Here is a 17,623-nt window from a genome sequence, read left to right on the forward strand (position 1 = left end):
GAATTTTGCTCAGACCCATATCTCATTGCTTTAGAAATCATTCTGTTGTCACAAGTGAAGCGGGGTTAGAAGTGTGTATTGAGGAGCAAGCGAGAACAAATGTTGACTGCAGAGAAACAAAGTTCCAGTTTTTTTGCAAATGGGAAGAACAGGGGACGGGGAGCGGCACAGAAATATAGAAAATAGAACACATGCTCTCTATGCACAGGTTTCTCTCTGCAGACTTTTTTTTTCAAAACTTCCCCCGGTGAGTTATCAACAGCTCTTTACATACTTGTATAATACTGTGGCTGCCAGGCAGGAATACATTCTCTAGTAACTGGTAATTCTCTTTTCCTGATAACGTCTACAGTAGGATTTCAATGCAATATGCAAGCAAAGATTTCACACTGCAAGTCTGGGAGGAAACACAGTGCGCTATTCTCCATCCAGCCCAAGTCAAATGAAATGTAAGATACACATGTAGGAAGGGACTTCTCAAAGGCACAAAGAATTGTCGGGGGGAGTTGGGTGCCCATCTGCCCATAGTTTTTAAAGATCTCCTCCGTTGTGTAAACTTACAGCAGACAATGGTCACAACCAACAGGGGAGTGTAGCATTTCAGTTCTTCCTAGAGATGAGCCTTGGATGCAAACTCCAGATCTACCTTAAGAGTTTGGGGTCTGCAAAGGGGGGAGAGGTTGTCTGGATTCTGGAAATTGACTTGGCCCATTATGAAACTTGCACCTAATTTGTCCCCAGCATCTGAGTTAGTAGAAAATCATTAAGATCACCTGATCTTCTAAAGCTTACACCATTTGGGGCTGAAATTTCTCAGAAACACCTCTTGAGATTTTGGTGCAGTCAAATCCAAGCCTGAATTCTGGGCCTGAGGCCAAAATCAAGGCTAACCTCCATCCTAAATCAGATCTGACCCCTGCCTCGCAGCCTGCTGCTAAGATTCACTATTTTCTCATTTGCTTCAAAACAGGACCCGAGGCACATTCATAAATGGATTGAAAGGTTTAGCATCACTCTAGCTTTCAGCATAGGCTTTGGTGCCCTGCACAGAGAGGCTGTTTGAACCTTTTACAGACCTAGTAATCAGTGAATTACATTAGCTAATCCCTACCCCTCCTACAGCACCAGTGAATTTAGTGGAATAGTTTTTCTGCCTCCCGTAGTGGAGGCAGGACCTCTGCCACAAAATGGTTATGCAAGTTATGCAACACCAGCAAAACTTCCTCTTCTAGACCTCTCTGCACCAACGTATATTCCTTTTGCAGGGAGGCAGCATAGTCCAGCAGACAGGCTACTGGACTGAAACTCGGGAGATCTGGGTTATTCTATCCCTGACTCGGCGAAGAGAATCAAAGGTGGCTGTAAGATTCTTCTACATCCCGCAACACTGGAACTAGCCAGGGGCTGCTGTCATCTTCCAGCCCACAATGTAGAGCAGTCTGAAGGTGCATTCCCGTGGCTGCAATGGGACTCCGGACATTTCACCATGCCAGGAGCCACAGCCACCTGGGTATTCACCTATTCCAGCCCAGATCAGGCAGAATGGGTGCCAGGAGAGGGCCCAGGATCTCTGCTTCTTTAGAGTCATGAGCAATTGTTGTTTGTGCCTCTCTTGAATTTCCCTGCATAGGAAGAGCACGTTTCCATTAGAGAGACAGTTCTCACCCGTGATTGCAAACTGAAGTCTTACTCTTACTGGGAAGTGGTGTTTTAGCAGGGAAACTAGCATTGGGTCACGTTATGTAGGAATGTGTCTGCAGAGGCTCTGTCTATTAGGAGGCTCTCTTGTGGGGGAAAAAAAATCTTTTTTTTTTTTTTTTTTTTTAAATGGAAAGTTTTTACAAGCTTGGATTTGGAAACTTTCCCAGTTTTTGGAAATAAAAATTCTAAATCTGTCCATGGAGCATTCCCAGAGGAATCTCAAGAACGTGGAAACATTCTCCCTGGAGTCAGCTTCGAAGCCTTTCTTATTGCTACATTTGAAATACTCACAAAATGATATTAGTTCTGCACCGCCCCATGTGTTTGAAACAAAGGAAAAGCCTGATCCTGAAATCAACAGGAGACTCTTTTGGGCAGGGTGAGGAACTCAGGATTTGGCTCTGAAAGTGGAAGAACAAATGGCAGGAAATATCAAGCTGATAGTCTTCATAGTTGGTGTAGCACAAAATTAATGCCAGCAGCACAGCCCTTGTTCCATGTGCTGTAGTTTGTGCATTCACACGTCTTGCTTTTATAGTGGCTTTGTAGCGCAGCCCATTTGTTAGAACATGTAACCTGTGTGACCCGTCCGTGTCTAGGGCAGCCACCTGAAAATGCCAAGGTCAGGGCAGGCTGTAAAAGGAGAGTAGATTCTCCCTGCACTGGTGGGTGACACTGAAGTCAGACTTCCCAACCAGCCACAAACAGTGCTTCTGATTCCCCACACCAGTTATCAAGAAACCAAAAAAAAAAAAAAAAAAAAAATATATATATATATATATATATATACACACACACACACACACACACACATATACACAACCCCCTTTACTGCATTTCAGTCTCTGGCTCCCACTCAGCCACTAGGTCCAGTAAAGAGATCAGTTATTTAAACTCTATGCTCTTTACCAAAAAGGTTTCTCCTGACCCCAAAGGGTCAGCCACAGTACCAGATCAATATAAGTTTGGATCTTACCCAAAATACCACGCTGCCAGCCAATCCTTTAGTAACTAAACTAAAGGTTTATTATAAAAAAGAAAGGAACAAACTATAAGAGAAATGTTAAAGGATTAAAGCAATCAGATACATACAAATGATTTGAAAGTCCATGTACATCAGGTTTCTAGAAGAATTGTGGAGTTTGTAGGCTTGTATAATCCCTCTGGTGTACATCCAGTACCTGGATGGTCTCAGTCCTTTGTTTCACAGCTTCAGTTGCAGATGACTTGATCCAGAGGTAGATAGGTGGCTGAAAGCTGAACCTGACTGAAGACAAAATGGATCCCAGGCACCTGCTTTTTATGTCCTCTGGCCCTTGCCATGCTGCTTGTGGAATTTCACAGAAACCAAAATGGAGTCCAGAGTCACATGAACAAGTCCTGGTGACTCATCAGGTATCTCTCTGGCTTCTCCCTCTGGGCCCCTTGCACCTGTGAATGTCTTAATGGGCCATTAAGCAGTCCATCCCTGCAGCCATCCTATCTGGGGCATTATCCAGACAGCACAATTTGAAATGCTGATATATCAACCATATCCATAACTTCCATTACACACATAACACATGAACATAAAAATCATCATCTTACTTAGCACATTATAGCCTTTCTAACAGTACCTGACATGGCAAATCTCACATGAATTATTGTGATTTTGACATACTGATGTCAAACAATGTACTAAATGCCCCCCACCCCCAATCCAGCCAGTGTGACAACCTATTTCTAGTTCTACTGTGATTGAAACAAGCAAAGATGTTTCCAATAAGATCAGAGACAAGGACAGGTCTTGCCCAAACTCCTCTATATTAAAACATACGCAGTTTGTTGGCCCAGGAGTGGTCATTATCTACCTTAACCCTTAATGTCTTGGGGAAGTGCTTAACTAAAGTTTTACATAACAGAAGGCTGTCGAAAATATTTTCTCCTTTGTCCATTAATTTAATCAAATCCACTAGCGTGGCTGGGGCTTCTGAGACCTGAAAAAGTAAGTTGCATTTTAATTTTCCCTCCATAGAATAATACAGCATGAAACAATCTTTTGTACAATATATTCTATACCACCGGCAGCCCTAAAAACTTAAAGGCATTAAAGAGAGTTAAGTAACAGCAGCAGAGAGCGGACTTACAGCCAGGAAAAGGAGAAAAGATTTGCTTTCAGCTGAAATTTGGGAAAAGATGGGAAGTCAGTGAGGCAGAGAGACAAAGGAAGGCGCTGCTAGATAGGTACTGTGGAGCACATGGCTTGCACCAGTGTGAAGGGCAGAGGAAACCAGGACTAGATGAGCACGGTGTGGAGTCCAGAAAGATGAGCGAATTTCTACAGGATTCAGAATTCTCTGGTCAGCCTTGGTTTGGGAGGGGAGGGACAAGAGGTGGCATTGTGAAAACTTCCCTGTGCCCAGAAAGTGCCTTCTCTGTAGTCCTTTTCGTTTTGCTCTCACAGTACGTGCTGGCAGTTACTGCTGCAGGGAGGAATGTTTTAGTACTGGAGCCTTTTCAAACATGACGGACTGGCCAGGGGTCAAACTCTGCTAGAACAGCTTTTGGAAACAGTTTTCAAAGACTGCTCCAGGGCGTATGTCGATGGGCTGTGGAGGCCCCACACTGCTGAGGAAAGCCCCAGAGACACTCTATGTGCAGGGCTAGTTCTGCCCCTCAGGCCACTTCCATCGTGTGTGTCAGGGAGGAGGCCTTTTAAAAGGAGAAAGCTGCAGTCAGCTGGGGAAGATGTTTAGCCTGAGCAGGAAACTGAAGCCTGAAGCCACATGGGGAACTCCCATCTGGGGGATCTCCACCCCGACCCTACAGGGAGTTCCACGAACCCGCAGGGTAAGTTGGACAGAGTGAGCCCAATTCAGCAGCCCAGCCAGAGGAATTCCTTCAAAACCACTGTGCAGGTCGCCCTGAAGTAAGAAGGTCCTGTTGGCCTTTTCCCCTCGCAGCTGGCTCTGGGAAGAAGTTATTCTTGGGTGTGCTGGGACTAGTGTGACCAGATCGGAAGTGTGAAAAATGGCAACGGGGGTGGAGGGTAATATACGCCTATCTAAGAAAAAGCCCCGAATATCAGGACTGTCCCTATAAAATGGGGACACCTGGTCACCCTAGCTGGGACACTTAACCTTCCTTTTGAACCCCCATCAGAAGAGACTGAAGAAAGCCTGGAAAGGGTGGAATTCCCCTTTGCAAAAAATAAGAAACTGAGGCCTATGTATATGCCATTTAGTGGAAATAACTGGGCGTGGCCATTGTCTCCCACCATCTGGGAGAAAAATCTAAGGAGTTTCTTTTACAGGGTGCCTAAAAGGCATTAATACTCAACTAAGAAAGGCCAGGGCCCACTGGCCCTTTTGCCAGTCCTGTGAGTGGCACTGATCCAAAGCCTGTTGAAGTCAATGGTAAAACTCCTATGGGTTTCAACAGGAGCAGGACTGGACCCTCCTGCGTGTCTGATTGCACGACAAACAAGACGAAGTGCACTGATTTACAGCACAGGGGCGGTCTCTGCAAACCGAATCTCTTGAAACTTCCTTTGAAACACCATCCTAAATTCCACAGATTAGAGGGAAATCTGCAGGATGACTCCCAGTCTGTCAGAATCTGAAGATTCATGTTGCTCTGGCTGGTGCTCCCCCATCACCAGAGGATTAGGAAAGCTGGTGACCTCTGTGGGAAAACTCAATACTTGTTGCAATCTTAGCAGTGGCTGTTTTCCAGGGCTCAGTGCTGAAATATCACCTCTGAACAATTGAGGGAAGAAGACTCGGTCTCTCCTCTAATAGCAAATTAAACACAACTTTGTGGGTTTGGTGGTTTGCTGCCAAGTGCCAATACTGCGCTCTGTATTAATAGTTCATGACAGGATTACTCTTGAGTTTTTTGGCAGGCAGGAGTTCTCTGGCCTTAATTCTGCTTGTGGCAAATTAAAAACACAGCCACTGAATGGCCCATATTTACGGGTAGAATTTGCATAAGAGATTGCTCCTGTGTATCGCTAAAATCCTAGATTTTCTGAGATGAATAGGCTAGGCTGACACTGCATAAATATGGTAATTTCGAACTATTATTGGCCAGGGACCCTCTCCTTCCCCTTTAAACAGTTTAACTGTGGAGGATGAGCAGCCAACCTGACAGGTTTTCACATGAGATTATGCTCTCCCATGAATATGAATTCCCTTGTGAGGCTGAGGGCTACTGATTCTTCTAATGGAAGCTTTGCTTTGAGGAGATTTGTTTAAGCTGTCAGGTTGTTAAATGGATGGTTCCTTAAAATTTGTTTATACCTGTACTCAGCCCAGCATTTAAATGCATGAGTGAAAGGCTGAAAATAGCAAAGCAAAAGAGAAGGGATTTGAAGTGCTAAATTTAGGAGAGATTTCCCCCATACTGACTAGCAAGGTTTGTGGGTCAGAAAAATAACCAAAGGGAATGTGTAGACGAGACATAACAGGAACATTCACCTAATGTTTCTCATAGAAAAATCACATCTGTTTAAACAACTCAGCTAGCATTAGTCAAGTTACGGCTTTCTCCACTGCGGAATAGGTCAGGGAGGTCTCTGACTGCAGGGAAAGGTTGTGTCTAGTAATCTTTCTTTTTACTGCTCTCTTGCTTTGACTGCAGCTGATGCTAAAGATGACTGGCTAATCCAAAAATGTCTTGATGAAGGAGAGAGGTTAGATAGAAAATAAGTTCTCACTGCACTACCATAGTCCTAACCGTGCTTGTGTCTGGAGGTTGGTTTGTCTGGTTTTTTTACTATCTGTTTTATTTCCATTTCTATACCAAAATAGGCCATTCACAATGAATCTAATATTTAATTCTCCCACTTTTAGAAACTTTTTATTTACATCAATTATATGAAGTGCCTAAATTAGCATAAAGTCCAAGATTTTCAGAAGTGACTAAGGATTTTTGCATACCTTAATTATTTTATTTTATTTTTGTACCTGCTTGAGACGTCTGAGGAGCCTGGTTTTCACAAAGTTCTGAGTACCCATCCTCCAGAAATCAGGCCCTTTTAAAGGCCTCTGAAGTCAGGCAACCAAAATCCTTAAACACTTTTGAAAACCTTGGCCAGTGCTGACAATACATAGCAGATTCCAGCCAGGGACCTCAGGAGTTGGGTGGAATTGATTGAGTGAAGGTCCCCAAGTTACAAAGCTACCATCATAATCTTGAACGGCCAGAATTCCACCATTGCCATCTTCTAAATGAAAAACCATTTGGAGTCTGAAAGGGCTTGGTTTTCAGAAACACTCAACAGCTGCAGCTCACGTCCAGTTCCACGGAAGTTCTTCACTTCTGAAAATTGGGGGTCTTTGGACTGGAATTTTCATAAGCTCTCAGTGATGGCCTAATTCTGCTTTTTTTTTTTTTTTTTTTTTAAAGTCAAAACTCCCATTGATTTCAAAGGGAGCAGAGAGAGGCCAACTCTGAGTCCTTTTGAAAACCTCACCCTTGATTTTTAAAAAAAATAAATAAAAATAAAAGAATGGAAGGAAAAAATGCAGAAGTGGGAAGGAAAAGGAGGACAGTATGTGAGAGGCTGGCTGGACATATATCCCAGACTTCTCTTGAATATGGCTGGTGTGTGGTTTGCTGGCTCACTTCAGAATTCTCTCTGGATAGACTGTTGTCTGATTAGTTAAATTGACAATGGCCAGTGTTTTGGGGTAACAAAGATCTAAGTGTGTAAACACCAAAATCATCTGAAAAAATGTGAATGGAGCTGACTTGTCATTTGGAGTCCAGAACAGCTGTCGCATTGTGCTTCCCACCAACTTGCTGACAATGTTCCTTCTAACCGTAGCGCATTTGAAAACAGGAGGGGAAAAGAAAAAGCTTTGTCTGCATAGCCTTGACAGTGCCAGTCATGTCCTGTGGGCAAAAAGGAGGGGTCGGGGGGGGGGAACTGTGGCTGAGATGAAACCCTTAAGCACCAAGTTCCTATTGATCCATTCATCAGCGCTAGCAGCAGGAGACACGGGGGGAGTGCACTGACAGCTGCTGCAAAGTTTGGACATTAATTTTGCCAGGGGGACGTGTTTATCCGAAGTTCTCTGCCACAAACTGTGCAGTGAAACCTGAAGTTGAAATATGAATAAATAACAAATAAACAAACAAAAACTTGAGGCTGCTTCAAAGTTGTTATGTAGCATGAAACAAAAATGTAAGACCCTGTTCCCAGTTTCCTTATCTTACCAGAAGCACTGCTGATACAGAGGGAAGAATGTTATACATATATATATATATTTCTGGAGGGGAGGGGAGTGCAAGACAAAGACACACACAAATACTTAAATACAGCTCTATTCTTAGTCAATGACTTTTGCATAATTGGAGACGGTTTCTCTAGGGTGAAAATTACCCAGGGCTGATGCCTTGATTTTGTTTGTCAGTCTCCTTAGGCTTACTTTTTTCCAAATTATTGATTGGATGCATATTTCAAGATTTATCAGCAGCAATTGCTTGGTAGAGGTCCCAGCTGGTGGTATTGCAGGTCATTAAGGTTTTGGTTGGCTGCCGTTGGAATAAGAAAGCAGTTGAACTGCAGGGCATTGCTAATTAGTAGCAAGTTTGGCCAGCTTTGAACAAGGAAGCTCGCAAAGGCTTTGTCCCCATCTGATGGGCTTTAGTTCCCATCCAAAAATACTACTAACCAAATATAAAATAACTCATTTCTTACACAGGGCCATCATATCCTGTACTTCCTAGTAAAGATCTCAGCACATCCTTATCACTAACTATATTGTATGCCTGGGAATAAATGTGTTTAAAAGAATACATGAAACAAATAGTGGTTCTTCTGTATTTTTCTCATGGTAAAAATGATAAGCAGGGAACGTTAGAGATTAAGGCTAACTATAGCATGTTGTTCTGACTCTGAAAATTTTTTGTACATAATGCACAATTAACTGAAAATAATTTTAGTCTATAATAAACTTTGCAGGTGAATGTAATGTCAGCTAGATGCATGTGCTTCCTTTCATCTGTTCTTGTTTTGGGGAGTCTTCATTATTAATCATCACTTAGGACTCCAACATGCACCACTGAAGTCAACCGGAATTTTGTCTTCGACTTTAATAGGCACTCGCTCAATCCTTACGGTTCAAATGTGGATTTATAAGGTTGTTTAGCTTTCATGGAAAATTACCAGAAGCTCTGGTTTGACATCAGGATCTGAGCTGCGGTTGTTCTTAATGCTAAAAAGCAGCTGGCTATTTTCATTAACAAGTGATTTTGCTTTCTTTCCATTACCCTCGAAAGGAGCTTTCTATTTTTCAGCTGGATGTGTGCTGTATGTGGTCATTAAAGCGTCCCTTTGCAATGAACCCATGATTTTCTTTAATCACAGAAGGCTTTTCATCCATCTCATCTCTCCTCATGGCAGTAACAGAGATTGTACACATTCTCCTTTATAAAAGTTTGCCTCAATCTTTTCACAGCTTCTACTATTCTCATACAGAACCCTCCTTAAGTTCATGTAACTCGTAATTCTCAGTCATGAATTTTATGCAACTGCTTTTTCTGCCCAAAAGATAAGGCTTGCCCTAGCTCTTCAAGTAGAACTCCATTGTTTTGCTAATTAAGGATCTGAGCCAATGTGGTGCTGAGCATGCACATCTCCTAATTACTTCCATGGAAGCTGAGAGCATGCCACGCATCACAGGGTCAACCAGGCTTGGGGTCTTAAGTCATTTTCTTATTACTATGAAATACAGTTTTGGCCATCCATTTACTAGACAGTGAAATAAGGAAAACTCAGCAGGAGTTGAGATATGAGTGTTCCTTTCTGTTTACAAGGCTAACGATTTAATAACTGACCAAACTATGCACATAGTGAAATTGACCATATACAATTCCAAAAGCTCCCAGCCCTGAAAGAAACTGCGATAAGTAGTGACAAGACAACATGGTCACTGTTATGGGAATTGCAGGCATCCAGTCACCTGGAGGAGTATGGTAATGTTTCGTTTCTCAGTACTTCCCTGCCAATTTGTGTTTGTTTTGCCATCTGTTATCTCGTCTTTCACTTCGTCACTGTCCCAAAGAGCTGACAGTCTATCTTTTCATTTTGTGTTTGTACAGTGCGTAGCACAAAGGGGTCCTGGTCCCTCACTGGGGCTCCTCGGTGCTATTGTAATACTACTAATAATGTAACTTGACACAGAACTGACACAAGACCTGACTGTTCAGTGTCCTCTGAAGGCCAAATGCAGATTGCAAAGTATTCAAATAAGACCCAGTGCTGCTCTGTCCTCTCTCCCCTAGTGGGAAGGTGAAGACAAAGTCATCAACTGCTAGCTTTCATAGCTGCTGAATGCAAACTCCTAAGTCATTTCTATTCATCCTTCAAGGCAGGGCTGGATTAACGCAGGGGCTTTAGGGGCTGCAGCCCAGAGCCTCGGGCTAAGGGGGCCCTGGGAGGACCCGCGGGCGGAGACGGGAGCCTGGCACCAGCTGCTGACAATCCAACTCGCGGCGCGTGGGGTAGCCAGTTGCAGAACCTTCCCTGCCTGGAGCCGCGATGGGCAGCTGCGGCCGTTCGTCCAGCTCGGGGCTGATCCCCTGGGCGGGAGCGGCCCTGTGGTGCCCAGCCCAGCACCTGCCTGGGCTGCCGCACAGCTACTGCGAGTCCTCACCGGCCACGCATGAGCCATGCTGGCCAGGGCCTTCCTGGAGCCGGGGTAGGGCACTGCCACTGGCAGCATAGGGTGGTGTGGACGGAACAGCTCTTCAGGGCAGGGGGAAAGCCCAGGGGATCCCCTGTGACCTGAGCAGGGGGTGGGTATGGGGGTCCTGTGGAGGAGGGAGGGGAGGGCAGGGCACGGAGACATTGAGCTGCTCTGTGAATGGGGCAGCGCTGGGGAGGGGCGGAGTGCAGAGCACAGTAGAGCCTCTTGGGAATGGGGGAGGGCAGCAGCTCAGGGGGAGGGCAGGACGATGGTGTTTTAAATCCCCCTTTCTCACGTGTGGTGTGGGGGCCCCAGAAAATCGAATAGCTCCAGGCCCATGGGAGAGTTAATCCAGCCCTGCTTCAAGGAAGCTACTGGTTCAAGTAAATAACATGGTGGCTGCTCATTTATATATGTGCTGTGAATGTTCTACCATGCTGTATATTCACACATAAAGATATATAATATATGATGAATCAATTGACCATTTCTCTTTCCTCTTAGGTTGTTAGACCACGGATGCTACTTGAATTGCTCAATAGTCTTTCCATTTCAAATCAATTCCAAGGCCCTGATTCATGAAACCACTTAAATATGTGATTAAGTTAAGCACATGATTGTAAGAGCTTTTCTAAGAACCATATTGATCTTCTTCAGTTTAAAATAACTTCTTATCACCATTTAAAAATAAATGTACTTTTCCTGTATCTTCATTTTAGGGTGTGCTTTTAACACTTTTCTGAATACGTTTAGTATCACTATTCCCTCCTTGCTATCTGCAAGGTTAGCATAAACAGCTGCTCGTTATAAATCTGGACGCAAACTCTCCATCGGACCAGCAATGCTGACAGCGAAGGAGGACTGCCAATATTATTTGTAATTTTCAGTAACAAGGAACACTCTTCAACAACCATTCCCTTTGCTACTTTGAAAAATCACTCACAATCCTGAAGTTGAGAGCACGAGACATTTAAAGTTCTTAACAATAATTGGATCCAGCTGTGAGCCCATTACTAAATTATTTCAATGGTGGAGCTGTTACAGAGACATGAGAGAAGTGTCGCTTGCTCCAGTTACAAGGAGGAATTTCTATAGCTGTAGAAAGTAATTGTACTGTGATTTGATGCTGGAATCCACGTAGGCCATTTAGACATGGAGTACATAACTCAGCCTCACCACAAAAATAAAAACGTAAGATTAAAAATGTTGGAAGCAGAATTTCCTCTGAAATTTCCAGGGGGAAATCTGCACTTTTGGAGAAGGCCTATCAGCCCCTGAAACTACTTGTGGCTATAGGGACGGAGCATGTACACACATACACACTGTCCTACCTCCCTCCCTCTTCTTTTCCTAGCCTGAGACAGAGAAAATGGAATTTCACGATTAAGAGACTATTATTCCTGCTCACCTTCTTCACAGCCTCAGCTCAGCAGCAGAGACAGCATCACATAAGTCACTGTCAAAACAACAGACAAACACATTTAAAAAGGAAAAAAAAAATGCGTCAACAGAATTCTGAGCACACATGCCCCTCAGGTTAGCTCAGAGTCCTCTACCAGAGGTATGAAAGTAGATGCCTTTAATGCCTCTTCTTAGCTAATCTAGTTCAGAAGCGTGCAAATATCTCCCGCTTTCTCCTGCTAATGCTTCAAAGACTGCCCAGTGCTTCTTGTTGGATTCTTTCCAGGGCTGTGCATTTAACTTGGCTATGCAGGCCACTATATATTATTTATTAATTGATTTACAATAGTATCTAGCGGCCCCAACCAGAATGTCTGGGGACTAGGTACTATGCAAACACCCACAGGCTTTCCCAAACAGTTTCCAATCCTAGCAGATAAAGTAGACAAAAGGAGAGAGGGTAAACAGAGGCACAGGCAATGGAGTGATTTCTCCAAGGTCGCACAGTAATTCAGCAGCCAAGCCAGGTCTCCTGTTTGCCAGTCCAGTACTGTATCCACTGTCTCTTGGGCATATAATTAGAGTCAACAAAGCTGTGATCTTGGCTGTTGATAAAAGTGCTTGGCTGAAGAATTCTTGAAAAAGCTGCCAGGACTATCCCCCCCCCTCCCCCGACAGACTCCCACAGGTAGGCATGCTGCTCTAATGCACTCGGAAGGGTCTGTCTTTCCAAACTGTTTCACTGACCTCAGACAAAGCGTTCCAAACATGGGGGAAAATGACTGGTCCTGGGATGATGGTGTCTGAAATGGAGAGGGGTGGGGGGCCCTCTGTCAACCAGCAGATCTGGCAGGGTTTGGCCAGAGTATGCTGTGTCCTGTCTGCACTAGGCAAACTGGTGTGTGTTGCCTGGAAGCTCATGGGGGAATTCTAACTCAAGTTAGCCATAAATTCCTGCTTGAGTCTCTGGCTGCTGCACAGTGGCTCCCCCCCTGCCCCCCACCCGGCTGCACCCCAGAGCTGGTTGGAAGACTTTTGACCAGAACTGCTGTTTGGCGGGAGCCAAAAGACTTTGTGGAGATGTTCCAGATGCTACAAAGTTTTCATTGGGAAGAATGTTTTGATCCAGGGGTTCTCTGCTCACTGCTGAGGAATGAGAGACATGAATCAAAACCCCGGGGTTGTCGATTGGAAATGGAAACTGGTCATTTCAACAGAATTACGTTTTGCTCCCCTGCACCCCCTACTCCCAACGCACCTGTGAATCCCTATGGGAGCATCTAGCCCATAAAATGAGTCTGTGAGAGATAGGAGGAGCACTTGCTTGATTTACAGCACCTATATTTGACCCCAGCAGATACAAGATGTCAAGATAAGGCTTCCTTCTTTCCACTCACCAGCTTTCTAGGGGGCACAACTGTAGGGACCTGAACCTTTATCAGAAAGATCATACCCATCCTCGCATCTCTAGGTCAGTGCTCCGGTATAATTAGATGCTCTGAAAGGGGCTGTAGGTGGAGAATGCAAAATGCTCCTACACCTCTGGGTGTCAAAAGAACTCTTAGTTCGAAAGACAGTCCTGCTCCCCGTCAAGCTCCAGGGGTTTTGCTGTTGTCTTAGTGGAAGTAGGACTGGGCTGAATTGCTTTGGACCCGTTCTTGAATGTTAAGCTAATTTTGTTTAGATTATATAAAAGAGGAAGAGTTAATGCAAACTCCTCTTCACATTGGAGGTGAAGAGGGAAAATGTGGGAAAGATTGAAGAGGGTTCAGCCAGTGAGTTTGAATTCTTCACATTGGTTTTTTATTTGTATTTGTTTTCTCTGACAGAGACTTAGTGCCTAGCTTTCTTTGCTATTTGTGTCAGTGCGATAAAGAAGATAAATATATCTGTAATAATTCAGCTCCCTTTCTTTAATGAAAGCCTGTCTTTTCCTCAAAGCCTCTAAGAAAATCCCAGTGCTGTAGCATTTCAAAATTGGCTGGATTTCCATTTCATCTCATCAACAGAAACGACAGAAGACTATCATTGCCAGGGAAATTAATAGCCAAGTACAATTTCAGTGAAGGAAAACTAGATCTTTCAGTAAGAGAACCTGAACTTAATTAACAAATATTTCAATGAAATTTTAAGCCATTCAGAGGCCCTGATTCTGGAATGAACTATTTGCAGGCCCATGTGAAGATCATTGCGGAATCAAGGCCATAACAATCAGAAACGTGGATGGTTACAGTGACTTTTCTTCATATTCTTAGTATGGTCACAGTGTTGCAGGAGCCAAATATTGTGTAAATAAAACTTTCTGACTCAATTTCATTGATTTCTATCTAGCCCTGTTTGATTTTGTGCTTTTGTTTGGTATCAAACAAAAATAAAATAAAATTAAGCTGAAATCTAATTGTATCTGTTAGGCAAACTCCATACTGTAATAGACTACGGTACTGTATACTTGTGCAGTAGGAAATAAATGTCTTTAGAAGTAATTGTAAAAATTATTGGCTCATTTTTTCTCTCTCTTTCCATTTTTGTATGAGTGCAGCTAATTGCCTGTGAAATTAGCTGTGAACCCATTTTGCATACACGCACTCAACCTGCATTTGTGCATGCGCATCAGATGGCTACTCACCCAAAACTATAGGTGCATGGCCGTTGTGGGAGCAAAGGGAGTGAGTAAAAATAAAATGGAGCCCACCTTGAGGCTGGCTGAAAAATCCAATCATTGGGCTTGATTCTCATGTATAGCCAAGCTCTGCTTGGTGCAGGACCCAGGGGAGGGGGACAAATATGACCTTATGCTGTCTTTATGCTCCCCATATCCTTCAGCTGGATGAGCTGCCCAGCACTACCAGAGCAGCCCCAGACTTGGTCTAACTTCCACTGGCTGATGGTGGCTCCATTTGGGTGTATTACAGCTGCCTCGGATTGCTGGGGTGCCGCAGTGCTTTAGCTATGCCCTCTTCTGTCTTGGCCATTTATTTGAAGCACTCCCTATACTGTGGGAACCTCAGTGAGTTGGTTAGGGCAGCTTGACATTCCCTTTGCACCACTAGAGATATGCAAAAGAATCATAGCGGGAGCCATGATCTGATGTAGCAAATTTCATTCATTTATGCTAATAACCTACTGTGCTATAATCCCTCTATTTTTTAATTAATTTGACTACTCTTTAACCATAATTTTCAAAGCTTCCTATCATCCAACCTTAAGTCCCCTCCCCAGGATTTCACGAATGTCTTTGGAGAGGCCTTCCGCAGACTACTGAGTAGTTACAATGCTTCTCTGAAAGGTTGAAGAAATGGACAGCATCCATTCCTGTTCCCTGCAGTGGGACTCATTAATAATCCCATCAACAGCTTTCATGCAAGACATTTTTTTTTAAACTGAAAGGTTTTTGGAAAGTGTGTGTGTGTATATACATATACATCCCCAACTCCCTAAAGAGAAAAAACTCAGAAGCTCAGGATCATTGCAAAGCCTGCAAAGATAAAATGGAGCATAAATGTCTGCAAAGTGGAAACATGGACTTTTAAACAGTTTTTCTTTAAATTGCCCTTTAATTTTTGTGTAAGCATAAAACAAGAGCTGCTTGAAGAACAAAAGCATTTCAAACAAAAAGGATGCTTTTTAAGCCTTTAGAAGCTGAAACCAAGCATAAGTGGTTGGCAATGTGGACTTTAAAGTCACTGATAAATAAAATCTTGAATAGCATTTCGTTTACCTCAACATCAAACACAACAAATAAAAGACTCTTTGGAGAAAAACCTCACAGGTGCCAGTGCTAAAATTTAGAAAAATTATAAAGGCAATACACATTGGTTTATTCATTAATGTATCACCCAGTGAATGTCCAGCCAATTGAGTTCTATCAAGTAATGATCTGGGCAGTGCAGTGAATATTGTCAGCGTGACTATGTCTCCCATAATATCATCATTATTGCTGTCCTTAATTTGCACAATTTTGGGGAGGAGGGTGTAATTGGTAAAGAGGGAAGTTTTAAAAGAAAGTGTGCCCTTATCGCCAAGAAGGCTAACAGCATATTGGGCTGCATTAGTAGGAGCATTGCCAGCAGATCAAGGGAAGTGATTATTCCCCTCTATTTGGCATTGGTGAGGCCTCATTTGGAGTATTGTGTCCAGTTTTGGGGCCCCCCACTACAGAAAGGATGTGGACAAATTGGAGAGTCCAGCGGAGGGCAACAAAAATGATTAGGGGGCTGGCACACACAACTTATGAGGAGAGGCTGAGGGAACTAGGCTTGTTTAGTCTGCAGAAGAGAAGAATGAGGGGGGATTTGATAGCAGCCTTTAACTACCTGAAAGAAGGTTTCAGGGAGGATGGGGCTAGGCTGTTCTCAGTGGTGGCAGATGACAGAACTAGGAGCAATGGTCTCAAGTTGCAGTGGGGGAGGTCTAGGTTGAATATTAGGAAAATATTTTTCACTCAGAGGGTGGTGAAGCACTGGAATGGGTTACCTAGGGAGGTGGGGAAATCTTCATTCTTAGAGATATTTTTAGAGAGATGCGGCTTTATAAAGCCCTGGCGGGGATGATTTAGTTGGGGTCGAGCAGCGGGTTGGACTAGATACCGCCCGAGGTCCCTTCCAACCCTCATCTTCAATGATCCCATGAAAGTTGTTACTACCCATGGAGCAGTATGGAAATACTGAACGTGCTCCTGTTCACGGCGAGCCACTGCCTGCGCACAGCCGACCTAGAGCCCAGCCAGCCAGCCTAGAGCCTGCCCCACACGCGCAGCTGCTCTAGAGCCCCGCTCAGGGCGTTCTCCGTAAGTGGCGATGCTCTAGAACCCCGATGGCATGTGGTGCCGATCCAGAACCCCGATGGCATGCGGTGCCGATCTAGAACCCCGCGCTCCGGAGGCCGGGGCTCTAGGCCCGTTCGCCCCCCTCTGGAAGCTGTTCCCGGCCGGGCGGGCGGGAGGTGACAGGAAGCAGAGCGGAGCCGCAGCCCTCCGCAAGGGGTTGGCTAAAGCCTGCGGCCCCTTTAAGAGCTGCCCCGTCTCCTTACTCTATGTTTACATAACAGAGCGGGCTGTACCACTGCGCTCCCCCTGCGGGGTGGGAGGGGAGGGGAAGCCACGAGGGGCGGCTCCACAGCGACTCCTTCCCCGCGCCGGCGGGCCGCGCGAAAGGGAGGGGCGGCGAGGGCGCGGGGCCCGCCCGCGGGGGTGGGCGGGGCTCCGCTGCGCCTTCTCCCCGCCCCCCCTCCGCCAGTTTGGTACGGTCCGTCCCCCCCCCCCTCTCTCTCCCGTCGGCTTTAGTGGCTGTTGTCGGGCGCTCGCGGGCGCAGCGCGGGGCCCGCTCCGGACCCCCTCCCCCCTCCGATGGGATTGTAGCGGGCGGGCGCGAGCAGCGGCGGCGGGCGGCCCCATGTTTTCCCCGAGCCAGGAGGAGCACTGCGCCCCCAACAAGGAGCCCGTCAAGTACGGGGAGCTGGTGGTGCTGGGGTGAGTGAGCGGGTCGGATCCTGAGGGGGGCTGGAGCGGATCCTGAGGGGGCAGCTCGGTGGGAGAGCCCGGGGGGGGGGCAGTGGGGTCCGGCTCCTGAAGGGAAGAGCAGCGGGGAGTGACTGAGGGAGGGAGTCTCGGGGGGCCCGGTCCCGGTGAGGACGCGGGGGGGAGCGAGGGACTGAGGGAGACCCAGCGGGGGGGCGGCGCGGGGAGCTTTGTCTGCGTGGCGGTGAAGGTGAAACTCGAGGGGGCAGGAGCCTAAAAGCCGGGCGCCCCCCCCCCAGCTCTGGGTGCTGGTGGAGGGCCCGGGGGGGAGGCACCCCGCTTCGCCCCGGGGGTGGGGCGCTGGGTGGGCGTGTGAGGGGAGCCCTGCCCT

The 17,623-nt window shown here is 45.6% G+C and overlaps 1 protein-coding gene across 1 annotated transcript in view; it reads left to right on the forward strand.

Moving 5' to 3' along the window:
• The first annotated feature begins 16,876 nt into the window (after nucleotides 1–16,876).
• The window catches only part of PELI2 (pellino E3 ubiquitin protein ligase family member 2), a 102,701-nt gene continuing 101,954 nt past the window's right edge, over nucleotides 16,877–17,623 (forward strand). Inside the window, exon 1 of the mRNA XM_067554839.1 lies at nucleotides 16,877–17,244. Coding sequence (XP_067410940.1) covers nucleotides 17,168–17,244 — 77 coding nt within the window. The 5' untranslated portion in view covers nucleotides 16,877–17,167. The remainder of the gene's footprint in view (nucleotides 17,245–17,623) is intronic.

Source organism: Emydura macquarii, unplaced genomic scaffold (assembly GCF_026122565.2).
Source record: "Emydura macquarii macquarii isolate MOO-44397 ecotype Brisbane River unplaced genomic scaffold, CSIRO-AGI_Emac_v2 contig_1551, whole genome shotgun sequence".
NCBI lineage: Eukaryota > Metazoa > Chordata > Testudines > Chelidae > Emydura > Emydura macquarii.